Here is a 27,954-nt window from a genome sequence, read left to right as displayed (position 1 = left end):
AAAATTTTTGTGGCTGCACATTTTGACACATTATCAATACAAACAGTAGTTTAACATTTATTATTTAAGAGGTTTACAAATGCCCCAGGGAGAGTCCCATACATTACTACTCTTACAAACTGAACACACATCAAAAAAGTATAAATAATTTACAAAGAAATATTTTGCCGCGGGAGACGAGCTTTCATATTTCTGTACACTGTGTTTTTACATGTCATTTCTCAGACAGTTAATGTACCATTCATAAAACATATGTACAAAAATGAATCTAAAAGGGAAAATAAAACGCTAAGAACATAAGAAAACAGAGCGTACACAATATTAGTCATACATGAGAGAATTAAAATGTGCATAAATATAAAAAAATGACTAATGAAACCTTTGCTGTGAGATGTTGCCTATTGAATCCAATGTAAAATCCTGTCTCTTGCTTTACATTGTTCATTGTATTGTATCCGACAGATGCTTTTGTATTACTAATCCATGTAAGTTGCATGAATGAGTCATTTATGCAGATCTGATTGTAGTCCTCATGTTTATACATTTGGGCCTGATTAGCTCAGTTTGAACAGTATAAGTGAATACAAATGAGAACAATATATTCATGATGAGTGGGGGAGCTGCTCACGGAGGTTCATCCATAGACTGTATAAAGAAATGGACTAAAGGGAGTGTGTCATCACCCACAGTGTTCAGGTCCAGGTAAATGAAGCTTACGAGGCAAGCAGGTATCGAGGAAAAATTCGGACCAGGTGCATATTAGAAGTAGGAATTGATTCACGGACAAAGCAGAGAAATAAAAACTCCAGGACCATGTGTTAATACAAATATTTTAAGACCAAAATGACTAGTGTGACTGCTGCAGTTACAGAGAGAGGTGCGATATTTTTAATACAAAGTGTATTGGAGCTTGAGTCGATGGAGCCGGAAGCACACACATGCTCACTTCCTATTTGGAACGTGTCAACTAGCAGATTAGCTATATCCTACGGAGGCCGGCAAAATACACATTTAGAACTTCAAAATAAATGTACGTTTCATAAAACAAAACACGACACATTTGTACAAGTACCAAGACAAATTTACAAGTGGCAAAAACACAAATACAAAGCCTAGAAATGCATAGACCTTTTTCACAACGGCGGGAAGTGCCGCGCTGTTGGGTAAACGTCACTTCCAGTTAATGCTTTTCTATGGCAAAATATCTAATATTCATAAATCTGCCCCAGCACCAAATCTTCAATCAAAAAAGTCCACAAAGGATAAAAATTCTTCCAATTAGAATTTATCCACAACTATCAAGGAAAGAAAGACGAAAACTTAAAGGTGAACAACGATGATGCATTAGTGAACTACTGAGCAGAACTAACATTATGGTCGTTCGTCATTTCTCATTTTTGGGACATTCCACTTTCTTGTTAATTTTTTTTCGGGGGTTTCTATTTGTGTTTTTGGCACATGTAAATTTGTCTCTGCGCTTCTACAAATGTTTTTCGTGTTTTGTAAATTTGTTTGCTCATTTGCGAATGTGTTTTAAGAACCTTGGAATTTGTTTTCAAGATGTAAATGTGTATTTTAAATGTAATTTTGTTTTCAAACTTGTGAACGTGTGTTGTGAAATGTAAAAGCATTTTGCACTTACCGGCCACTGTAATATCCACTTATATTATATATAGTCTATGGGTTCATGTGAAATATGTGAAAGAACAGTTAATGTCTCAAACCAAAGTACAAAATATGAGTTGTGAAATAAAATGGTGAGTCCTCTTTTAACTGTCCTCCCCTTTCACTCCTGACCCAAAGGTCCGGACTATTGTAAAAAAAAAAAAAAAGTTTCAAGTTTCTGGCTGTCACAGTTTTGAGTGATTGTTAAAGTCAGTGAGGTGTAGCCTTTCGTCTCAGATCCAGAGTGTGCAGCCCCTCCTGCCGCCCCAGTGCATGCTGGGTGCCCACTTTGTGAGCCGTCTCTGTGGCGGCAATGTCGATCTGAGCGTATTTAGTGGAGCACTTTTCTGTGAAGACAGAGAAGAGCATTAATAATCCATTGCTGAAGCATTTGGTGCTAAATATTCTCTACCACTGTCCAATGAGACTTTATAATTTCAACATTCAAACTATTGTATTTTAAAGGTGCACTGTGGAACTTTTTGGTTGGGGGTCCATCACCTGCTTGTTTCTATGAATATCTCACTGCTCTGCAGGAATGTTTCACAGTATGACATTAAACAGCTTTATCTTACATTTATTCAATTACAGGTGGTTTTATAGCTCAAAAACACCTAGAAAAACAGGCATTCTGACTGTGAGCAGGGTCGCCTCTCCACAGATCTGACCTGTAACTTGGTTTGGTTTAGTCTCCATGAAGATAGAAAGGTTTTCCTGTGAAATATTCCAGAAAAAAAATCTGAAAAGTTACACAATGCGACTTTAAATCTGGTTACAGCTTCCTAGAAATAATATTTACATGTTTTTGTTTTGTTTTTTTAATTGGATTCGGATCACAAAAAGAGAACTGTGGGAGAATGCAGTATCTTGCCTAAAATACCAAAGAAGTGAACTGGGCAAAGCTGTAATTGTGTCAAATGTAAGTCTGGAAGAACAATTACAATGAAAACTGCACGACTTAACCATGAATTAGTCTGCTGTTGGTGTGAAGACTAAACTTTCCTACCCACTGGAGCCAGACACACACATTCTGAATTCCCTAGTCGACTTTTGTTAAAATATTAATTCATTTTAGACAATGGAGCCCAGTGGAAAGTGCAGTTTAGCTGTCAGCTGAATGACCCTGTGCAGACAGTCCTGTCAGTGGCCAAACAAGTCCACAGTGTTCAGGGAGAGGGGGAGCCTGCCCTCACTGTCTTGACGCAGCACCGAGCTCAAACATATGCAAATAATTCATTGGCGGATGTTAACATTCTCCTCATGCTCTCTACACTGGCCCCAGCACAGTGCTATTAGCATAATGTAATACTTCCCTTGCGTGAAACCAAATCACAATAATATAAGGCGTAAGATCTGCACAAAGCCGCACGTGTAAATGAGAATCACTTAAAGATAATGTCTCAGGTCGTGTGTTTCCATGTGCTGTCATCAGGGAAATGAGCTGCTCTGAAGATGAGCGCTGGTGCTATCAGTGATTCCACAGCTGTGATGAGAGCGACCTTCGACCCCGTGCGGTGCTGAGATGGCCACGCCCCCTCCCAGGTGACACTTTAATGAGAGCTCACTGACTTCACTGATTAACCCTCATCTGTATTTCTGAACACTCTGACGCAAATGGGCACTTCCTCTGTCAATGATGGCTCACAGCAGCATCTCACATGCCCGGGGCTCAGCTGAGGATAACTGGGAGTGACTCTAATAATTAAATCTGAGCGTACAGTCACAGGCCATCAACAAGCTATAATAATACATGAAGTATTATACATGAAGTATTATTATAGCCATTATATTTTCTGATTGTGTTTAATCAAAGAACCGCTTGATGAACAAAAGAAAATGTTTGGGGGGTTTTTGTCTCAAAAGGTTAACCTATTCTGATTGCACTTCCATGGGCTCATAAAATGTGGGTGTTTAAAACTTTCATGATTTAAAGTCATTTGTGGAGCTCGTACAATTCATGTGAAATGGGCTTTAGAGAAAGTAATGATGAGAGTGTCCTTGAAACAGCATTCATATTTGAATAGTTTCCACGCTGAAAGGACAGAATGTATCTGTTTGATTGATGTACTCCTCATGGTGAAGCAGCTATAGCTGGTCCTGCAGTAGTCTGTGTGCAGTAGTGTGGCTACTCACTCTGAGCGGGCAGGTGTGGAGCGGTCCCTCGGGGCCCGGGGCCCAGCTCCAGCTCCAGCTCCATGTAGTTGAGCTGCTTCTTAGAGGTGGGACTAACAGGGATGTTCACATACGTCACTGTTTCAGTGCGGAGTCTGTCTGCTCCTGCTGCTTCAGGAGGGAACACAAACACGCAGCCTACAGATCAAACACATGGAACACATGTTATGTCTTTTAGATTTCAGTTTAGATTTAGGATAAAGCACAATGACAGGATATAGTGCTCTTGTCACGATGTATATCAATATTCCTACCATTTCAAATGAAGCTTGTGTTTGACATACAGGCATCTACATTGTACTTGACCGAAGCCTTAGAGTCTTTTATCATTGTCTGTTGGACACCATATGAACCTGAGCTAATGTGTCCCCCTCCTCCATCACACTGAAGCTTTTCCTGCCAAATACAAATTACAGCCAGTGTAGTCTTTAAGTGCCCTGTCAGCCTGATTTACAGCAGTGATCGATGGTTAATCTTGTGACAACAGGATTCCCCTGACAGCTTCACCTGTCATAAGTCACCTGCCAGTACATGAAACCACTACCACTTTACCAGCTTTGACAAAGTGACTTGGAACTGTCAAAGCCTTTTCTCTTACTGACAGATTAAATGAACTAAATGGCTGTCACAGCCATCTGTGTGCATGTGCCCAAAAGTGCTTTGAAAACTTTTGTGAGCGGTGAGTGAGGCTGTATTTGGAAAAAGGCATTTCTTGTTATTGACTGTGTCGAAGTATAAAAGTGAGTGTCTCCAAACATGAGTCCCAGCGGAGGCTCTTTGGTCAGGGCCATTATAGCTGTCAGATCAGGACCGCCTCTGGCAGTGCCTCTCACCAAACTGATCCACACTGTGGATATGTGTGCCTCTCACCAAACTGAGTCACACTGTCTGTGGATATGTGTGACTTTTAAAGACTGCAGCTGGAACAGAGGGCTCACGGGTCTCATGCTGTGTGGACACACACACAAAGAACAACTTTATTCTTAGCTGTTCAGTTGACCCAGAGTATATCAAACTCCACACATTTGCAAGGACAGAATGCTCTTTTATGCAGGTAAATATGTTAAATCATCCGTTGGAGCCGAGGTTTGACAGACTGACACGAGGCAGGCTGCTTCAGTAAGACCAGGATCAAATACACGGTACTGTATAAATAGCCTGAGTGTGAAGTGGCAGTTGAAAGCTGACCTAGTCAGAGCTGTGTGCACAGTAGTTACAGTAATAGTTCTACTTTGACAGGACACGTCTTGTGGTTGTGGGCACGATGTGAACACTGAAGATGTGGTGAGGGGCAGTACATGAGTGATGGCTCTAGTGCCCTGTGCTGACAGCAGCTGCGACTCAGACGGAGGTGTGGGTGAGACTCTGAGCCTGTCAAGGGTGAGGGCAGTCCAAATGTCCAAACAACTTCAAGACAACTGTCCCTTCACATCACAGCAGGTGCAACATCACATAGGAACAATACACGTGGGACAGGAGGTAACCTGACAGTTACAAAAACGTTACATTAAAATACAATGTTCCTGAATGAAAACCTTTGCCCCCAAGTGTTAATACGCTTGGATTGAACCATTTTTTCTCTTTCTAATAAGATTTATGTGGTCATCTTTCATCCATAGTCATTATCTAGCCAGTCTATGCATTTGAAAAATGCATTATGTAAATTCAGGAGCCCAATCTAAGAGCAGCTATTGAAATTTCAATAAAGCTATACTAGATAAGAGCAATATGTCATGTTTCATCACAATTACAAGATAGTACAAGATTTCTATAATGTTAAATGTTAAAAACCAAACCTCACCTTCGGTCTCCTGGAAAAACCTCTGATGGCCACAGCTGCCCATTAACTCATACTTGCTTTTGTCTTCTCCCTGACAAAATAAAATGTGCTCATTCAGGTTATCACCATGGAATAGCAGTAAATATACACTCCCATTTTTCAAAATATATATTCTATAAATGTCAGGGGAAAACCTACCTCTGAACTCTTGTCCATTGCTCGGACTTCCATGACCTCATAATCTGTTCTGCGTCTCTCGTCTTTACCAGAGAAACGTTTATCTGGTCAAACAATAAAGACAGACACATGAAACTTCAAACCAAAACACTTTAATAAAATAATAATGAATAACTGATTCTGTAATTATAGCATCATTGCTGACAAAACTATTGATAATTAAAGCAAGAGTAGTGGACCGGTCACCAGAGTTGGTTAGGACATTTTGAAAAACTTTTTACTGCAGTACATTGTCCATTCTGCATTATTTCTTTCATCATATTTAGATTCTTAACTTTTTTTTTCTTAACTTAACTTTTCTTTTCGTATTATTTAATTTTTTGTTTATGCAATTACGTTTACTTCAAATCTTAAATCAGAAATTATGCTTACAGTCACAACATTTACCTCTACTTCAGTAACATTATTTTAAAGTAACAGTACTCATACATATATAATTTTTTAACAGGCTACCCACTCTGCGAGTCACTGTATAACTGCCATTAATGATACTACAAGATAAATTACAGGAAACAAATCAAAGAGAACAATGACATGCAAAATGGGCATGCTTTTGTACCACACAAAGAGAGCTCTGGAAAAGAAGCAGGAGAGTAAACAACGCAGCCAGAATGAAAAGCCTCAACTTCAGGAAGCTCCAAGAAAAAGATCTCAGCAGAATGAAGAGAAGATTTAATTCAGAAATAGAAACGCAGAGATGAATCCGAAGCTAGACTGCCTCATAAGCCTTACCTTCAGAGCTGGGAGTTGAACCTGCGACCTCCTCTGTCTGTGATCTCCGACATTGATCAAGGCCTTGCTCATTAACATTGACCGTCTCTTGGCTTGTCTTCATTGCTGGGGCAGATGGCAAGGTTGTACTGGCTGAGGTCCTGTTTGGACGTATGATGGGTGGACGAGGCCGAGGAGGAGGGGGACACTGCTCTCCTTCACAACGAATGCAATTTTCGTAAACACCAGACGCACGTGCCCCTCTAGATTTGAGTCTCAGTCCAAAAACGGGGCTCATGGATTCGTAGGAGTTGACTTTATCAATCTTCCTTGAGTATCCTAAAAGATCTGCAAGGAGACTGACAAACTTGTCCCTTCCTTTCTTTGGTGTGTAGGAATCTTCATGTTTTGGCTTTGAGTCGGTGTTGGTCGATCCACAGGACTGCATTGTTGTGTTTGTAGCTTTAGCAACTTCCCTGATACTTCTGAACAGGGACTTGTCAACATACTCGTCTGATGGATTGAAAATATGTCTACCAGTAATTCCCATTATTACTGTCCGAAATCTTTTACAACTAGATGTGGAAGCTGCAGTGAAAAAGTCAAACATGCATGCATTAAAGGTCTTATATTACGCAAAACTGACTATTGTGAGCGTGTTATATGTTGGTAACTCCTCAAAAACATAACTGGAGTTGTGTTTTGTTTTATTCACACAGAGATTACTACTCCAAATAATACTACCACTGCTTCAAGTACTGCTACTAATACTCCAGATCATATCAGAGAAGTATTATAACTAGGGATGGACAATATATCGGTATTTGAGTAACCCTTTATTATTGCTCTGTCTACATCTCTAAAGCTCAAAATGCTCTGTTCCACCTTCTTATGTCATGAAGCGGTAGTTTTCACAGTGACAGCTCCTTTTACATAGCCAGAAACATAGCCTCCACTCAATTTAATTTCTCTCCAGCGACTAGGTCAGGAAACAGAATACACTAGATGGTTCGCAAAAACCTCAGAAGTGCCAGTCCAGGTACCAGCCAATCAGAGAAGAGCCATAAATTCTGTGTTGTTACCAATTCCCGAGATCAAGGATTTAAAGCCAGAATAAAGAGAATGTTTGGTGAATTTTATCAAAGGGAAAGACGTTATTGACCTTCTTCCTAAGGGATTTTGGAAAAGCTTAATATACCAGTTAACCCTGTTAGCGGCGCATTACATACATCACGACCAAATAGCAGCGATTGGTTAAATTTTAAAAAGTACTGGCCTACCATCGAGCGAACAATTTCTCGGTTTCTACCAAGTGAAACTAGCGGATGAATCAGGCTACCTTTTACATTTAGTTTAGTAGAAATGGGCAAGTCCAGGGCTGAAATTATCCAAATGTTTCTTGTGAAGGTAAATGGAGTTTAAACACAGTAGCACATTTCCTGTATTACCACACGACATCACAAGGTGGAACAGAGTGTTTCCCGACTCTTTCACGAAAATAACTCATCCTAAATATGCAGGATTTGTGAGTTAAACATTTGTGAATGAAACAAAACACAACTCCAGATACATTTATGATGAGGACACAACATTATAGCATAGATCAGAAAATAGCGTAATATGAGCCGTTAAAATCCTCACTAGGACATGCATTTTAAAGTGTGGCTCAGACTTACCTGGCACTGGCTGTGGGGCTAACCCACTTGGAGGAATGCACGGTGACACCTACGAAAACATAATAAGAACTTTGTATATTTTGTTCTATGAGATTGGCTACATAAATTGGATATAGGCCAGTGCTTTTTCAGATTCAGATTGGGACAGCTTTATTACTCCACCAGGGGCAATTAGTTTGAGCTGTAAAAAAACACATAGTGATAAATGAGCATTGAACAACAGGGAGCGAGTCTGAACAAAGAGGAGCTCTACGGACTAAGAAACACTCAATAAAAAGACATTACATCTACGTAGAATTTAAAAGGAGAATGGTAGTAGGAATAAAACATTTCAAATACTTATTCATTTTTGAACAACATAGGATCAGCCTGAGGGCATTTAAGAAAACTCCATCTTTAATATATGATTCTGTGAGATACGCTCTTTGTGAAAATGTGTGAGTTACAAAAGGAAGCCAAGTCTCCCTGTGATTTTAGAACAGATTTTAACATAAGAACAGTAATTTCTGTTCAAGCTAAATGCTGTTTAGGATTATGTACACCACCAGAAGGGGGAGCTGTTGGCACATAACCATTACAGCACAGTCTGGATCTGAAATTGCTCTAACAGTGATCTGATGAGAAGTGCTGAATCTACAGTGTATTGTGTTTTGTTACAAGGCAGAATCAACTCGCCTTTGATACTAACAAAAACATTACATACCAGTTTTGATATCACAATAGAAACACTTTTTCTAGACAATAGAAAGCTAATTTCAATACAAGATGATAATAGTTACTTTAATGGTACCAAATGGTTTTATACTAGTTCCAATATTTATTCACTATTCAGAAAAGGTCTGTGTTTTTTTTGGTTTTTTTTGTTTTTTTTTTCCCATTACTTTTTCAAATGAGAATCTAATTTTGATACTAGTTTTAGTCAGTTCACTTTTATGCACAATATTGAAAAGCATTTTTGAAGGATGACTGAGGAGGTACTATTTTACAAACTGAAAACAATTGTATTACTGTGATTACAATGAAAATGAAAACAACACTAAATTACTACATGGTCACTCAAACTCTGTATAAGTATGCAAATCTCGGACTGGAATATTACTGCTACTACTACTGCTCTGTTGTCTTTTGTGAGTTAAATCATACTCTTAAAAGATCCTATATTATGCAAAATTGACTCCTGTGAGCTTTAAAGCCACGTTTTAATGTCGTTACCTCAACAAAAACAAACCTGGAGTTGCGTTTTGTTTCATTCACACATTTCAGTAATCATCATTAGTTTGTCTACATTCCACCTTGTGATGTCATGTAGTGGTACTGGTCAAGTTAACAGCTGCCTTTTACATTTAGGTGAATAGAATTTGTCAATTCCAGGGCTGAAATCAACTGAACACAACTTCAGGTATGTTTTTCATGAGGAAACAACATTATAACAGATCAGAACATAGCATGATATGGGCTCTTTAATACTGCAGGTCAGTCCCAGCACAATTTACAGTGAAGATGTATTTGGCTCTGACTGAAAGGACAGATGGCCGTGGGTCGCTTTGACACTAAACACAGAGCAGCATCACTTCATCCGCACACGACAAAGGTCAGACACGAAGAGCTCAGCAGACGATACAGAGACCAGCTAAAGTACATTTGGGATCTTTGTGCAAACTGAAGGAATGGCTCAAACAGATGGCCATTTCAGCTTTCTCAAATCAAATATATGCACATCACAAGTGAGAAGTTTTGGATGGAGCCAGTGTGTGTCTGTCTCTCACCTTATAGCCGCCGCATGTGGAGCAGATTGTGACGATGGTTTTGTAGACGGGTGTGAAGGAGCTGCAGATGTGACAGGTGTCTGGGTGCAGACTGTCACTAGAGGGCGCCACTGTGTGTTTCTGACTCTGCTCTGTTTGTTCAGTCACTGTCCGCCTATCAGTGGGTTCAGTCTGCTTCTCTTCAGCAGAGTCCTGTGTCTCAGTCTGTGTCTCAGTCTGTTTCTCTGCCTCTGGGGCCACACCGTGACCTGAGGGTCCACCGTGACCTGAGGGTCCACTTGGGTCAGTCCCGTCCTGGCTCGGCTCTGAGGCCTCACTGTCCTGACGCGGAGCCCCGTCCTGCAGTAGACTTCGGGGCGTATCATAGAGGTACCTGACAGAGTTGGGCACCTGGTATTCGTGCCCTGGAGCGGCAGGGCAGCTGCAGGGGCTCAGGTCCTGTGTGAGGTGTGGGGGCAGCATGAGGACAGAGCCGTAGTCCTCAGAGTGGATGTCCAGGCTGCCTGTGTAGGAGGAGAAGCTCCCAGAGTACGAGGACGAATGACTCCCGGTGGCGATGCCGCTGTCAGACGAGCTCTGGCGCCCGATTTCCTGCAGCTGGCGTGGGGTCTTCACAAGGGGCCGTGACCCCCCAGGGCTCACACACAGCTTCTCTGTGCTGTGAGGAGCACACTTAGAGCTGAGCTGTGCAGAGTTGTCAGTGGTGGCAGGGTCATTCCAAATGACCAGCCGACTGCCAATGCTGCAGTCAGACTGACTGGTGTCTGACGTGTCAGACGAGCCAGAGATACTGCGGTCATCTCCTCCAGCAGAGGGGCAGTATGTGGACGAGACTGGAACACAGAACAGTTTCAATGTTAAAATTAAACACAACTAAACACAGAGTTTAGACAAACACTGACTTGTGCTGCTCCTGTGAGAGAGCATGCTGAGACGCTTCTCCAGCTCCTGAGTCTCATGGTTCAACTTCTCTTCAGAACTTGTTTCATTCAGACTGAGATCTGTGAAGAGGAGACACACTGTCAACACTAATTTAACTTAGAAGAAACGCTCCAGTACGGCTATATGATTAGTTTGTATTGGATTCTTTATATAAAGTATGATTCATACATACACTTTGTGACTCAAGAGGCACGTATGTGAAATAGCTCTCAGAAAGGCCTGGGAAAATGCTTTGTTCTGTTATTAATACAGACCAAGTACAGCAGCCTTTGAAGGCTGAGGGAGAGGGTCAGACAGGAGAACACCTGCAGCATTTGGGCACCACAACAGAAGTTTTAAATAGCCCTGCCACACGGGTCTGGAACCAAGACGCACTGACATCAAGGTCATTTTACCCAGAATCTTAACAACTGACACCAATGTCACCCCCTCACCTCAACATTTCAGAAACAACAATGTTAGAGTTTGGGTTTTAGGTTTTGCAAGTGGGAAATGGACAAACAGTACATGTACATTCAGGATTATAAGTGTACATTAAAGGTGCATTGTGTAACCTTTCTAGTGAAGCAGGTGACATTATTAGGCCAAGTTACATGTCAGATCTGTAAAGAGGCGCCTCGTTTACAAGAGGAATGTTTTTTCAGTGTTATTGTTATGTAATTACTATTTATTTTGAATTATTATTTCATTATTTGGCTCTACACTCTACCTGTAATTAAATGAATGCAAGATACATTTCATATCATACTGTGGAATATTCTGGGGAATCTAGACTAAGCAATAACATTTCCACAGAGACAAGAAGGTGGCCACAAAAATTACGTAGTGCACCTTTAAAGAGTAACATGTTGTGATGTCAATGCACAAAACAGAAAAGCGTTAACAGGTACTTCATTTTGCCTAACACTTTGAACAATGTGAATAGACCTCTGCTTTGTAGTTCACTTGTCAACACCTCTGATTAAACGCTATCTGTCGCCCTTGGTAACAAATGGTCAGCCTCGTTAGCATTCTTCATGGTTTAGTACATCTTTCTATGCTTATGCTAAGGCAAATCGATATTTTTCATAACACAAATGCTGTAACTTTTGGAAATAAAGTTACATAAATGAGAGCTTTGATGAGCAGAGTTGCAGGGACCAGCGCGGCGCTACAGAGGGTCCCGAGGGGGAGGGCACTGGAATTCTGGGATGAGGTTTCAGACATGCTCGGAGTGATTAGCGCGCTTTGGCTTCTCTGCTGGAGCGGACGGTGACTTTGACCCCCCGCCCCCCTCCTGACATCCTCCCTGCTATTTATTCTACTACAGGCTACGATAATAGTGCCATGAGCTCAGCGTGTGATTGGCCAGTGTCATGTGTGGAAACCAGAATATCCACCTCCACAGCACAACTCTGCAGCTACGCATCGCTCTAAGTCGCCAAACGGGTGAGAAAATTTTTTCAGAGTGGTAGCGTGGGGGGTGATGGTGTTAAAGTAGACAGCAGGAGGAGTGAGTGAATGATTAAAAACAGTTTTGGTTACATTCAAAAGGTTATGAAACACAAGCTACCTTCTCCTCCAGCTCCTGAAAGCACATCAAATATTTAATAACTAAATCTAAGCTATTTAGAATTTCAGTTAATTAAAGTATTGCTAAGGCCTAACATATTTTCAGAATTTGATTTTATTGCATAATGAAATGTATTTGCAGTAGGATTTTTTAGGATTTATTATACCTTCTCAATGACATAATAAAATTGACTCTTCTGAGCTTTAAGCCATGTTATAATGTCATTGCCTCAACAAAAACATACCCTGTGTCGTGTTTTGTTTCATTCACACGTTTGAGTAACCATTTATTATTAGTCTGTCTACATCGCCAAAGCTCAATATGCTCTGTTGCACCTTGTGATGTCATGAAGCAATGAAACAAAACCCAACTCCAGGTATGTTTCTATAGCATAGCAATAGCATAATATGGACCCTTTAGACGTTAATTTGTGTTATGTCAAAGGCGTATTTATGTAACTCTTTCCCGGCTGGACAAGGACAGCGGCTTTGGTTCATTTGCTGACAGGAGCTACTGACCTAAATTATGAAACAGGAAGGGATTTTTAAAAATAAACAAAACAAAACTGACTGTAATAAATGTATTTTTATTATATAACATTTGATATGATTGAAAAGTGTAAAGATGGTGCAGCTAATAATCTTATTTTTAGAAACAGAGCAGCCACACGGTGTCAGTCTGTGCAATAACGGGACAAAGAGGGTGGACAGGATCCTCATTATTTTGATCGGTTAGACATCTGTTTACCTCTGTAATTTTGGAGAAAGCACACCAGGAAAACATGATATTTTCTAGTATATTTTGTTACTGGTTACATTATTATTTATTTTTTATCACAATATTTAAATAAGAAATGTTGACAGTGTACATTTCTGCACAAATAGAAGTAACACTGACATGGCCAAATTGTGGAATTTGTTGAAAATGAAAAGTAATATATGCACACCATACTGTTCTGAACTTACACCATATAGCAGTGATGGACCATAACGAAGTAAAAGTAATAAAGTACTGTACTTGAGTAAAAATGCAGGTTTCTGTACTAAGTAGATTTTACAATGGATATTTTTAACTTCTACTTAAGTACATTTGAGAGTATGTACTACATTTTTTAACAGAACTAAAAGTATTTTTTATTGTTGTGTGAGTCCCGCTGTGAAGTCACATGTTCACAACAAAAATATTCAAATAAAAAACAGCTGGAAAAAACAAACAATTCAGTTGTTTCTGTTGAACAAAATTCTGCAGAAAAGTGGAGAGGAAACCCCGCTCACAGTCAGAATCCCTGCGTTTCTAGGTATTTTTGAGCAAGGAATCCACCTGTAATTAAATAATGTCCAGTAGAGCTGTTTAACGTCGCACTATTGAGAATTCTACGCAGAGCAACGACATAAAAACAAGCAAGTGATGGACCAAAAAGTTACATAATGCACCTTTAAGTAACGACATTTAATCCATCTTCCACTCCTGCCAAATAGGAGCAGGTAGTAACAGTGACCTGAAAGACGGAGCTCAGTACACCTAAGTCAGGCTGAGGGCGTCTGACTGAAATTGCTCCTGAGGATTACCCAATTACATAAAACAGCTGTCAGTCATAATTTGGGCACATCAAAGCACATAAATCCTCTGACTCACTCACCCTAAAATGGGATCATTCCAGGAAGCCATCCGATTATGAAGAAGACAGCCCAGGAGCCACACACAATAGTATTTTAAGTGTGGGTCTAAGCTGTTTGCTAACCCTAGTACAGGCTATTACCCGGCGGTTCAGTTTAGCACAGTTACACGGCTAAATGGAATTGAGCAGTTATTTATTTGTACTCTTTAGGAAGCAGGTCGGGCAAAACAAAATATCGGTAAAAAGAGCAAATACTGGTTTGATATATAAGACAACCTATATCTATCTCTTTAAAAGTATTCTAAAAACAGAACAATTAGTCAATTAATCCACTCAATTACAGAGAGGTATTCGAGTCTTTCACCCCTGCTGTTAACTGTCCCCTACCTTATGTCCTGCTGATTTGTGCGTGCGTGTGTGTGGCGTGTGTCTGTGTGTGTGTGTGTGTGTGTGTGTGCGCGCGTAGTGGTACAGACCTGGCAGAACTGGCTTGAGTCCAAAGGGGCCTCTGGTGGGAGAGACGCCGCGGACCACGCAGTCAAACAGAAAACTGATCTGTTCACTCTCACCAGATGCAAGAAGAAACACACCGGCCCCTGAAAAAATTAAGAAATATTTTAATTTATAAGAAATGTAAATGTAAAGGGCTTATATCTGATTTTAATCCTTGAGTGAAAAATATAAACAGTTGGGTCTGCCTACTAACTCCAATGCTGAAACATGAAAGAAACTGAAACTGTTTACCTCATGGATTTATGGTTTATTTCCTAAGGTCGTGGAGTTGTTCAGAAGTGACACCAAGGATCAAGAATTCAATGGATTTAGTGTTTTGGAGTGAGATGGAGAGTTTATGATCTAGTTATCCGAATAACTGTTCATATGTGACGTTAACAGCTTGTTGTTCTCCTGGTCTCTGATGTTATAGAATAAATTTCCCCTAAAAAGTGTGACTTATAGTCCGCTTCGACTTATATATGTTTTTTTCTTCTTCATTACGCATGTTTTGTCTGGTGCGACTTATACTCCAGCACGACTTATAGTCCAAAAATACAGTATATTAAAATTCTTGGGTTCTTTTTTAAAGACCATACAGTAAAGTTGACCTTGTTGACATGTTTTGGCTGCTAACTGTAAGCCATGGTTTAGAAACTGGTACAGTCACAGCAGCTGTTTCCATGTGTTCCTCATCCAACAATCAATCTGTGTTAAAATGTCTTGGGATTTGGTATTAAGAAATATTCTTATTCTATTATGATATTTTCTGATCTGTTATAAAGTTGTTTCCTCATCACAAACATATCTGGAGTTGTGTTTTGGTTCAGTCACATGTTTGACACAAAAAACACTCTGTTTCATCAGGAAGTGCTCCACTGTTTTTTTAAACTTCACGCACCTTCACTAGAATCATTTAGAGAATTTTAGCCATCATGACATCACAAGGTGGAACAGAGCATTTTTAGCTTTGGAGATGTAGATGGACAAATAATAAAGGATTACCCAAACATGTGTGATTGAAATTAAATTCAAGTCAGTTTTGCATATTATAGGACCTTTAATTTAATTCTTTGGGCCAACAGATGAAGTTAACAAGTAAAACAGAAGTTAGTTTGAGATGCTGCATGACTGTTGGAGAATCAACAAAAACACTAACAGTACAATAGGTTTTTTAGGGTCAGATAAAAAAATAAAATAATCAATAGCAGTAAAGTTTAAGCATAAGATATCCAAAAACATAGATTCAGTCAGTCTCCTTGTTCAACATCTTTTTACCGATCCTTTTTTGTCTCTAACTGCATAACAACCCTGTAGGAGTCGAGGTCACGTTCACGACCTGTCTGTGATGCTACAACTCACTGTCAAATGTCAATACATATTAAGATCTGCACCCAGTCTCAGTCCCAGCATGGTGAAGGTTAGAAGGTCAAGGGGAAGGTCTGGTCAAACGAATGATGTGTAGTGTAGTCAATAATCACTTGTCTGTTTTGGACTTCCCTCATGGTTCAATTAAAAGAAAATCTATAAAGTCTGTAGTAGTTTGTAGAACTGGCTGGGTTCAGTTATCCAAGTATCAGGTGCATGACCCAAAGCAAACAGAACATGGAAACCCTGGAGAGCTGAAGAACAGGTGGTGAGTTAAGGCATTTGTCTGAGAAGAAATAGAAAAATAACTTCACTGATTCGATCTGTGAAGTGGGAAGTGTAAGAACTAATCTTCACTTTTTGCACTCAAACAGAACACACATTTATGCAACCAAATTACATATATTATAATGTTATTTTTAAAACACACAGCTCAAGTACGTGGGATTTATAACTACTAGGCATAGATATAAGACATTGATTCTTAAAGGGCTCATATTAGGCCATTTTCTGATTTATGTTATAATTTTGTTTCCTCATCACAAACCTACCTGGAGTAGTTTTTTTGTTGTTGTCTAATTGACACATGTTTAACACACAAACTCTGCATATTTAGGAGTTCCTCTCTCAAACCGGAAATCTTCTGTTTCACTTTGTGATGTAACGTGGTAATACAGAAAGTACTCCACTAGGGCTGGGTATCATTAAGAAGTTGCCGATACGATACATACCTCGATATAGTGCACTTTCGATTCGATGCGATATATTTAAAAAATAATGAAAATAATGGCTAAATCATGGCTGTGACTAAAAGATTAGAAAATAGCAAAAAGTCTTTGTTAAACCACGTCTTGTGCAAAGTGAATATGAAAAACAAACATTTTAATCATCAAAACAGTGAAAATGTCAAATGTGTTGCACAGAAGAGTTCCCTTCTTCTAAACAAGCATCAAAATCTCTGTAACAAAACTGAGTAAAATATACCAAAAAATACTCTTGGCTATATATCGATACTGCAGCCCACGATATTGATACTGTATCATCACATTAAGGGATACGACATAGACAGAGACTTTAAAGCAGCTCTGTTTGTGTACAAGTCTCTCTATGGTCGAGCACCAAAGTACATCTGTGACATGTTAGTGCCATATGAACCATCTCGCACTCTGAGGAGCTCAGGGACCAGCCTCCTGCTGGTGCCCAGAGTCACGACTAAACACAGGGAGTCAGCGTTTCAGATTAATTCAGCTAAAACCTGGAACAGTCTGAACATGTGAAACACACCTCTACTTTGACACTGTTTAAAGCCAAGCTCAAAACAATGCTGTTTAGCTGCATATGAATGAAAGGTTTTCATTCCACACTCTTCTCTCTCATTTAATATCTCCCTCTTTTTAATTTTATGATGATTACTTATGTTTTGATTTGTTTTTATTGTGATGTTAATGTATTTCTTATTCTGGAAACTACTTTGAATGACTTTGTGTACAAATTGAATTGTGCTATACAAATAAACTTGCCTTGCTTGATATTTCAATATTTTACCACACTCCTATACTCGACTGCGTTTTAAGACTCCAAACACCTTCATAAGAATCATTTGGATGATTTCCGCCCTAGAATAGCAAATCTCTGTAGTGAACTGTAGGTAAAGGTAGTCGCCAATTTAAAAACTACCACAAATGCAGGATTACTCAAATGTGTGACTGAAACAAAACACAACTCCAGGTGTGTCTCTGATGAGGTAACAAAAGTCTAAGATGGTTAAAAGCTTACAGAAGTCCATTTTGCGTAATAGGGCCTTTAAAGAAATATGTGTTATGATGTCCATGAACTCAACTTATTAATGTGTTCAGCTGGTGCAGGACAACCGTGAATATGTTCTGCCAATACTGCAATGCCTTTTGACCAGAGTGAATCCTAATCAAAAATATCAAATAAAAGGTAATAAAAACATACTGGGGCCCAGCTGTGGGGCAGATGCAGAAGTCTGTCCATTAGCTGCTGCCTCATAAAAGTTTATAACACATATTTTCCTCAAGGACAAACGGAGATACAACTGCACGGTACCATCTGCAAACGGGCAAACTTCAAATAAAAGAATATAAAATCCTACTTTCTGTGCTTCATAAATGCTGTTGAGAGTCCAGATGTGAGAAATAAAAGAAAGTAGAGGGACGTGACATAAACTGGTCCCTGTGTTGGAAATTGGACTAAAACTTCTAATGGCTGAAACTTGTAGGGACAGACAGCATCAAAATGGAGCTTAATAGACTGTAATGAAGTGTGAATAGACAGCCCATTACACATTAAATAGATTACAATATTCAAACATCTGCTGTCAAATTATTCTGTATTTGTTCCTCCATAAATCTTCAGACACATAAATGATTCATGAGTGGAGCAGCCTGTTGACAGCAGCCACAGCCGACAGAAACTCCACATCATAAAGAAGAAAAGAAATATGATCCAACCACTGATTAATGTTGTAGGTTTAAAGGTGCACTATGTAACTTTTTGGCTGCTTGTTTCTATGGAGATGTCATTGCTCTGCCTGGAATGTTCCACAGTATGACATTAAACAGCTCTACTTTGCAGTTATTCAATTACAGATGGTTTTGTAGCTCAAAATACCTCGAAAAAACAGACATTCTGACTGTGAGCGGGGTTGTCTCTCCACAGATCTGACCTGTAACTTGGCCTGGTTTGGTCTCCATGAAGCTAGAAAGGTTTCATACCCTCCACCAGAAAAGTTACACAGTGCACCTTAATCCGTGTATCATTTGTTCATTCATTTTTTAAAATAAAACCAAAAATAAGAAAATGAAAAAAATAAACAATTTTCTTCATTATTTGTCTCCAAAACCAAAATGCAGAAAACTGATAACGATCTGTTTTTTTTTGTTTTGTTTAAATGAATAAAAATGGATAATGGCAGTTTCGTTTCATTTCGTTTTCGTCACTTAAACTGCGATATCGGACTGAAACAGGACTAAAACATGACTCAGTGTTGGGACAGGCTCGGAGGTGGTCCGCGCAGACTGACAGGTGATCAGGTATGAGACCAGGACCAGACCAGGACTAGACTGGGACTAGACTGGGACCGAACCAGGACAGAACCAGGACTGATCCCAGGTCTAAACCAGGTCTAAACCAGAACTGAACCAGGATTAAAACAGGTCCCAGTCTCAGTCCCAGTCTGGTCCTGGTCCTGGTCTGGTCCCGATCTCAGTGCCGGTTTCAGTCCTGGGGCTCATCCCGACACTCAGTCCTGTTTTAGTTCTGTTTTAGTCCTGGTTCAGTCCTGGTTCAATCCGGCATCGCAGTTTAAGTCACGGAAACGGGAAACGGTCATTATCCGTTGAAAAAAAAAAAAATCGTTATCAGTTTTTTCATTTTGGTTTTGGAGACAAATAATAGAGAAAATTGTTGTTTTTTTCGTTTTCTTATTGGTTTTATTTTGAAAAATGAATGAACAAATGATACACGGATTCACCTTTAATGTTGTAGGTTGTTTTGAGAAGCAAAATGTCTATCACTATAATAATTCATGAATTATATAAGTCAGTATTGTCTTATTATTAGCCGTTTATGTTCCAATTTCTTTTGAATGTCAAAGGTGCACCATGTAACGTGCTTTACCACCAATTTTCCACATTATGGCATTAAAATGTTCTAACTCCTCGGAGACAAGAAGAGAAGGGTGTGTCTCCAGATCAGCAACAGGTCAGATCTTTGGAGAGGTGATCCAGTGCACAGTAAGAACATTTCTCAGTGTATTTTTTGAGCAATAAAACACACATAATTGAATGATTGCATAAAGTTATATTTAGCATCATAGTGGGAACATTCTTGGCAAAGCTATAACATCTCCATGGAGACAAGCAGGTAGCAGAATTAACACCAAAAGTGTTCAAAGCGTGCCTTCAATGAACCTGTATGAATAGAAAAGTTTAACTGTGAACTAATGTTGTTATGATATTAAATTCTCAAACTCTATTTCAATACTAAGAAACAGACTCAAAACTCAATACTGATTCCAAAACCACAATGATGATTAAAAAAAACAAAACATTAAAGGTGCATTGTGTAACTTTTCTGGTGAAGGGTCCGTCAAATGCTTGTCCATGGAGTTGTTATTGCTTTGTCTGGAATGTTTCACAGTGTGGCATAAAACCACCGTAATTGAATAAATGTTAGGTAGAGCTGTTTTGTGTCATACTTTGGAACAATCCAGGCAGAGCAATGAAATATACATAGAAACAAGCAGGTGGCGGATAGCCAGATTCATCAGCCGGTTTCACTTCGTAGAAACCGTCTGACCTCGCAGCATTAGGATTCATTCACTCGACGGTAGGCGGGTATTTTTTTAGTTACCCAATCGCTGCTATTTGGTCGTGACGTGTGTAATGCGCCAAATCCCATAAGAAGAAGGGCAATAACTTCTTTCCCTTTCATAAAATTCACCAAACATTCTCTTTGTCCAACTTTAAATCCTCGATCTCGGGAATCGTTGCCAACACAGAATGTATGGCTTCATCTACATCCATCTTGACCTCTTTGTTTACTGTTGTGCTGTTCCACAAAAGGGACCCAGACAGGCGCTTGAGTTTGATGGCTTCACAGCTCTTTGCTGATTGGCCGGTGCATGCTCTACAATTTCTGGGGTTCTTGCAAATCATCTAGTGTATTCTGATTCCTGACCTAGTGGCTGGAGAGAAATGAAATTGAGCGGAGGCACTAGGTGGCACCAGCCTGGCTATGTGACGGACCCCCAACAAAAAGTTACACAGTGCACCTTTAAACCATAGTACTTTCTTTTATATTCCCATGTGGTCTTTTATCTGTGTAATCCCTCAGGCGTCCAGGTAGGGTCTATAGTGCTCCATGAGTGTATACTAGTCTATGTGCTCTTATATTTGTTCTGATACATCTCAAAAACTATTCAGGAAAGGTTCATTTTTGTCCTGTGAATGCAGCATTTTCAGTATCAATATCTGCTCAATTCAGTATTTTGTTTCGATACTAGTGATTAGTATATGATTTTCTGTAGTTTACACAACCCAACTTTGAACTGATTCTTGAACATGTACATCAATCGCAAATTTAACTGCGCGAGCAATATTTAAAACTGAAAAACTTTTAGGTTTAGAGTGTCTCTATCAAAACAACACAATGATGCCATCTACAACAAATTCAATACAAATCTGTCACTCTGGATGCCCACTTCATTCTCCCATAGACACAGCTACATTATTTTACTAGGACAATCTGTTCATCCCCCTCTCTCTTTCACTATTGACTCAAAGCCGTGATTCATCTCTCCATTGCTGATTATTTCATGTATTTGAGAGGCACACAAAAACTCAACTCCCACATGTACGTACTGCCCTAATGAACAAATACAGGCAAAAACGTCATTCTATTTTCCTTTTGACACACAAAAAATTTCTAAATTTCCGTGTGGTAGTGGCCAAGTGGCACAATGATTACTATACAGGATTATCATTCAGTAAATGAGAGATAAACAGGTTTTTGGATTAAAGGGCCCAAATTTGTTTGTGAGTTATTTTGTTTCATTCACAGATGTTCAACACACAAACCTGCATATTTAGCATATTTTTACCTTTTGATGTCATATGGGAATACAGAAAGTGCTTCACTGTGTTTCTGAACTCCAAACTAGAATCTTTTGGATAATTTCAGACCTGGAAATTCCAGTCTCTACTGAACTAAAGGTAAAAGGAGCTGTTAACTTGAAAACAACCGCTTCATGACATCACAATTCGGAATACAGCATTTTGAGCTTTGGACATGTAGACAGACTAATAATAAAGGATTACTGAAACATGTGTGAATGAAACAAAACACAACTTCAGGTCTGTTTTTGAGGAAGTAACATTTTAACATGGCTTAAACTGGGTTCCCACGGTCATAAAAATCTTAGAAAAGTCATAGAAATTGAAAATGTAATTTTCCAGGCCTGGAAATGTCATGGAATTTTGTAAATTCAATGAAAGCTTTGACGTTTGAAGTCACTGAATTTTAGTATCTTTTTCACACAACTACAGCGATCTGTTAAGTTATCATTTGGCTATTATGATTATTTCCAAATGTATGCGCCTTGTGTTTTAAAGAGACGACAATAAATGCATTGAACCATAAGCAACCAACCAAACCATAAGGTAAGTGGAAAGGGTTAACGTTTCATATTTAGCCCTAAAAGTATGATCAATTCTACACATGCAGGTGCTGTAAAGTCAATGAAAATTCACTTTAGGTCAAAAAGTCATGGAAAGGTTTTGAAATTTTGTCAGTGAAAAAGTGTGGGAATCCAGCTTGAAGCTCACACTAGTCAATTTGTGTAATATAGGACCTTTAATATATACATTTCTAAGACAAATTATGTTTTAACTGCGTCAATAAGTTATTATTAAACTTACAGTATCCACATCTGGTGCCTCCCTCAAACACAAATCCATTGGGCACTGGTCCATAGCGGCGCAGGTCTGGGAGGTTCCAGTGTCCGATGATGACGGGTGGGACCTCCCGAGCCAGAGCCAGCAGGTTGTTGCACAGGTGAAGAGTCGCAGGCCCACTCTCCAACTTGGTCCCAGGCAAAACCACCACACAGAACCTATGGACTAAACACAGGACAAAGATAATTTTAACTTCTGAATAGTTTTATTGCCAAGACTAATAATAGCTAAATGTAACTAAAAGATTTGCATAAAATAAGAACTTAAATACAAAATATATACAGAATGGACAGAACAACATCAACATCAGTGAAACTTTACTAAGACTACAATAGCAGTATGTGCAACCATAAATGCCATTCAAACAATCAGGTTTACCCTATATTTATTTATTTTATTTACTCATTTATTTATTTATTCTAATTATTTATTTTTTTTATTCATTTTTTCTTCCCTCTGGAGACAATTGCAGGAGGGGAAGGTTTGCAAGAAAGGAGAAAAAAAAGGGGACGTCACATTGTGTTGTTGTAAATGTAAGTGTTGTTTACAAAAATCTCATGTTTGTAGGATATAATCCACAACCATGTGTGCGGTCTTTAGCTGTTCTCTTCATTTATTTGGGCTTTGAAGCGGCATGAAAAGCCCCGTTGCCGTGTGACCCCTAGTGGTCAGAATATGTAATGGCAGAGTTGTGGGCAAATAGATGGTTAACATGCAGATAGAGTTACAAACTGTTCACTGCACTGACTCAGACAAACAGCTGCAAACAGCTGGAGGGAAATCCCTGAGCTGTCTCTGAACTAAAGAACAATTCAATAACTTCTTTGTCTTAAACTTTGGTTGTGGCCAATTAAAGTGGAAGAGCAAAGAGACCCATGTGTACGAGGCTGTTTTCTGATACAGCCTATAATGATGTTTCCTCATTAAAGACAGATCTGGAGTTGTGTGTTGTTTAATTCACACGTTTAACTCACAAATCCTGCATATTTAGGCTGAGTTCATCTCTCAAACAGAAAAAAAACTCTGTTCCACCTTGTGATGTCATGTGGTAATACAGGAAGTGCTCCACTGTGTTTTTATACTCCATACACCTTCATTAGAATCAGTTGGATTATTTCCAGTCTCTACTGAACTAAAGGTAAAAGGAGCTGAACTTGAAAACTACCACTTCATGACATCACAAGGTGGAACAGAGCCTTTTGAGCTTTGCAGATGTGGAAAGACTAATAAACCAGGATTATTCAAACATGTGTGAATGAAACAAAACACAACTCTGGGTATGTTTTTGACGAGGTAACAGCATTTGTATAATATAGGACCTTGAAATGATAACAGAGATAGACCGATATTTGCACTTTTTAGCACATCAGCTTTGAATTACCAACAGAGGCTCATAATTTGTTTAGACAAACTATAAAGCTTCATTTGAACGCTTTACTATGAAGAGGTCAGTGCACAAAACGTGACTCTCCAGTTTGTAGTAAAACACGGACATGGATGAGTCTGTACTACATTCAAATGAGATAACTGGGGGAAAATAATCTTCATCTTATCACCCATCGATTTCCAGGCCTTTCCTCCAGGCACTCCGGTTTCACACATTCACCCAAAACATGCACCAGAGATAAACTCTACTAGCAAAAAGATCACGGAGATGGATCTCTGTGGAAAATTTACTTCCTGAACCAGAACGATTGCACTGTTGCGCTCCATTACTTTCACCACTTTTAACAAAACAGGTATTTTCTCACATAACTCTATAATTAAACTTGCTATGCAGACAGCTAAAGTTCATTCAGAGTTTTTCAATTAACTTACACAAAATCAACATGAAATTCTGTAGAGTTAATTCAGACCTGACAGGTGAAACCTTTGAGAGGCAGCAGTGAGGAAAGCTTGACCATGTGTCCCTCGTCATCACTCAGTTGTAACAGATTTATTTGGTGTGACAGGGCACAATAAAAGCAGTGTGGACAGTGGCAGGGGGCCCGGGCTGGCAGGTGAAACACTGGCCCCTCTCCACTGTCAGGGGCCACACACAGACACTGACAGCATTTGAAAACACAGGTGGACGTGGTGATACATACAGGGAGCATTTTGACTTCACACGAACACAAGAACAAAACAAAACAGAGCAGTGTGAGTGTGCGCTCTGCGTCTCCACATCTCCAAATGCTCCATCAGACCATTAGACAGCCTTTCACATTTGGTTAGAAACTGGCCTCCAGCTCGAGATAATGGTGCAGTGTTTTTTTTGTTTTGGTTATTAAAAAAAAAGCTACACTACCAGTCAAAAGTTTGAACACGCTCTCTCTTTTCTTTTTTTTTCCTATCGTTACATTTGATATGAAATGAATGAATTACACAGAACATGATCAACTGCAGCATTTAACAAGCCACAATGAGTTTGAGAAGCAGTAGAATGAAGGCAAAAGCTTATCCTGGTCCCCCTCCTTATTCATTGTTAAGATATTTTAGGTAAAAACAAACATATGCATACAGAAAACATCAAATATATAAAGGAAGACACATGGAATTATTTAGTAAGAAGTAAGAAAAAGTTAAATAAAAGCAAAGGGTCACTAAATTGAGGATTTGGTTATAAATTATTAAAGAATATATACTAGAGGATTGTTCACTTGTTTTTTCTTTGCTACATGATTCCATAGATCTTATTTCATATATTTGATGTCTTCTGTATGTATATAAAATGTAAAAAGTTGTAAATATATATAAAAAAACACTGAGCGAGAGGGTGAGTCCAAACTTTTGACTGGTAGTGTATCTTTAGTTTAATCTTCCTGGCGCAACATTAAAAAAAAGTTAACATAAAACTTGAGACAGATCACTTAATCCCATACTGCGCAAAGCGAACATACCGGGCAAAGCGATAACATCTCCATGGAGACTAGAGAGTGATGGACCCTCCACCAGAAAAATTACATAATGCACCTGTAGTAATTCTGTGATTTATTTGCCTTCATTCAGTTTTGACACTTTGCTTTGGGTAGACAGATAAATTAATCCCATAATGCGGAATATTCCAGACAAAGCAATAACATCTCCATGGAGACAAGCAAGTGACTGACCCTTCACCAGAAAGATTACAGATTAGATTTAATATGATTGAGATTATATGATTTTCTATCATTTGTTTGTCTTCACTGAGTGTAGGGAGTTGTTTTATGTAATACTTTATCTTTAGAGAAACTGTTCCCCTTAAATAAAGCATGAGTCAAACTGTATTTACCTGTAAAGGCGTTTATTATATTATATATTACACACCTCTCACCAACAAGCTGCAACTCTCCACTATAATATTATACCTCTTTACTTTATTTATCACTGAGGACTGAAGAATAAACCAGGCATACAGGAATCAACTTTTGACTTTTTGTTTTTCCTGCGGGTTTGATAAAACTCTGCACTGTGAGATACTCAGAGGTGGATACATCAGCCGCAAACTGTATGAGTAAGAGTAACAATAATTCAAAATAAAATTAGTAGAAGTACAAAGTAATGGTCCAAGAAACTAGTAAAGTAAGAATAAAACAGTATTTGGACAAATAGCACACAAATCCTGGTATTTTCAAAAGGACAGATGAATGAGAAATTAGAAAAACTAAATCATATCTGAAACACGAATGTTCAAATCATTTAATACATAAATACATAAATCAACATAAAGCTTTTGTCACTTGTAGACTTACTCATAGTGGGAAGAGGAACCAAATGTTTTACTGAAGTAAGAGTACTTTTCAATAAAAAATAAGTAGGAGTAAACGTATGCTGCTAGAAAAGTACTCTGAAAAGTACAATTTCTTTAAAAAGTTACTAAAGTAAATGTGACTGAGTACTACTACTGGATACTATTATATTACCTAATCTGTTGTGTTGCTTGTGCCACATGAAGCAGTGGTAGTCAGCAGAAGTATAAAAAAGAGAGGTATGAGGGGTTAGTTTGGGGCTTACCTTCCCCCAGGCTGTATCTGAGCCGGGCCTCCCATCCCAGCAGAACCTCTCTGGAGTCGAACCCGAGCAGAGCACACTGGTTCAGGCAGAGGATGGTCAGAGTGAAAGCAGCGCCCTCAAAACACTGTCCAGTCTCCACACCACAGATATCCTCCAGGGTCACACAGGCCCTCTCTCTGCTCCCCTGGGTCCGCTCACATTTGTCTTTATAAACCAGCAGCACGAGGCAATCTGTGGACATCCAGACGTGAGATCACATTACACATTTACATTCTGGACATGACATGGGAAATATAAACTGGACTTAGACAAGCACTCATCGGTGTGTCTGTTTGGAGAAGAAGAGGTGGTTGCACAATCTCTACCCACTGCTGCTGAAAGATGAGTCCGATACAGCTGCGGTCTCTGATTGTTTCTGTACATTTAGCCCAAACAGCATTAGAGCCTGGATGTAAAGATGCGGGCAAATTGTAGTTTTGTTTTCAATTTGAACTTTGAAAAAGTGTAATTGAAATGTAGCGGCGGTCATCAGGACCTTTAGTACTTTTGGCAACTTTGAGTGTCAACTGACCAAACACGAGTGAGTGCGCTCGCTCTCCTTCACACGATTCTTAATGCGCATAGCTGAGGTATGAGCGCAGACAGCTGTGCTAACAGCGACATCAAAGATGCGGGATCACAGTCAAACCTGTGCGGAATGTGGGGCTCTACGGCCCCAGAAAACTCTCCACTGCAGCCAGACTTTCTACAGGAGCTGAAACATATTTAAGCTGGGGTTGGTCATGCGCGAAGCAAAAGCAGAAGTTCATAACTGTCCTCTTTTGTAAAAAAAAGGACACTAAAAGGTAAGATTTAATTTTCATTGTAGAAAACACAGGCCTGACCTGCCTCGTCAAACTACCTCCTTCTCCAAACTCACACACGATATCAAACGTCAGAAATATTAGCGCTATCTGCGTGACGCAGTTTACGTGCGCACTTGTTTACGCACAAAGCAACAGCCAAGCACGTGCACAGCAGACTTGATCAAAACTTAACACTGATGTGTCACAATTGCGTACAATAACGGGATAGGATTTACCTGCTACAGGCGACGGTTTGCGGAGGGCGATCCACCTAGTTTTCCACTGCAGAACAAACAAAAGTGCACAAACTTTTAATTGAGTTTAGTGAGCAAAATGAATAGTTCCAAATCCATGGACATTTCTATAGTTGATAAGGACCTTTTTCCCGTCTCTGAGTCTGGCATATCCCTCCACGACCACAGAATCCGTCATCTTCAGTCATGGTTCCTGACAGCTGCAGAGGCGCTGCCTGACTGAGGGGTCACTTTCAAAATAGCTGTGCTCTTGGTTCGCGAGGCGCAAACTCGCCCCCAGCTCGGCACATGGAAAATGGCATGACAGGCAGCTTGTTTGTCTGTCCCATGGACTGTCCACCCACTAACCGTTACAACCCCACCTGGGCAGTCCCAGACCACCTGCTGCCCCTGGGAAATATATGCGCGCAGCCAATCAGTGAACT

General features: G+C 39.5%; 1 protein-coding gene across 1 annotated transcript; it reads right to left on the bottom strand.

Annotated features, from left to right (window-relative positions):
• Window positions 1–44: 44 nt before the first annotated feature.
• LOC129409762 (protein Dok-7-like) lies at window positions 45–27,954 on the bottom strand. The gene is made up of 13 exons (XM_055156412.1): window positions 27,654–27,954; window positions 27,512–27,557; window positions 26,431–26,661; window positions 22,423–22,623; window positions 14,596–14,715; window positions 10,910–11,008; window positions 10,008–10,840; window positions 8,242–8,290; window positions 6,587–7,153; window positions 5,816–5,898; window positions 5,639–5,708; window positions 3,799–3,975; window positions 45–2,012 (listed from the first exon to the last, which is right to left on the bottom strand). The coding sequence occupies exons 1-13, from the start codon at window positions 27,705–27,707 to the stop codon at window positions 1,876–1,878; spliced, it is 2,667 nt and encodes an 888-aa protein (XP_055012387.1). The 5' UTR covers window positions 27,708–27,954; the 3' UTR covers window positions 45–1,875.

The sequence above is a fragment of the Boleophthalmus pectinirostris genome, unplaced genomic scaffold (assembly GCF_026225935.1).
Source record: "Boleophthalmus pectinirostris isolate CB_2022bp ecotype Guang Dong unplaced genomic scaffold, ASM2622593v1 HiC_scaffold_20, whole genome shotgun sequence".
NCBI lineage: Eukaryota > Metazoa > Chordata > Actinopteri > Gobiiformes > Gobiidae > Boleophthalmus > Boleophthalmus pectinirostris.
The sequence above is the reverse complement of the archived record's forward strand: the minus strand, read 5'-3'. Positions and strand labels throughout refer to the sequence as shown.

What these genes read in the sequence shown, in the direction of transcription:
- LOC129409762 (XM_055156412.1), bottom strand. Translation starts at nt 27,707, where the DNA reads ATGACGGATTCTGTGGTCGTGGAGGGATATGCCAGACTCAGAGACGGG. An exon ending in CCACATGCGGCGGCTATAAG is followed by an intron (nt 8,291 to 10,007) that starts GTGAGAGACAGA and finishes ATGTTTTCGTAG; the next exon opens with GTGTCACCGTGCATTCCTCC. An exon ending in TCCACACCTGCCCGCTCAGA is followed by an intron (nt 2,013 to 3,798) that starts GTGAGTAGCCAC and finishes CTGTCTTCACAG; the next exon opens with AAAAGTGCTCCACTAAATAC.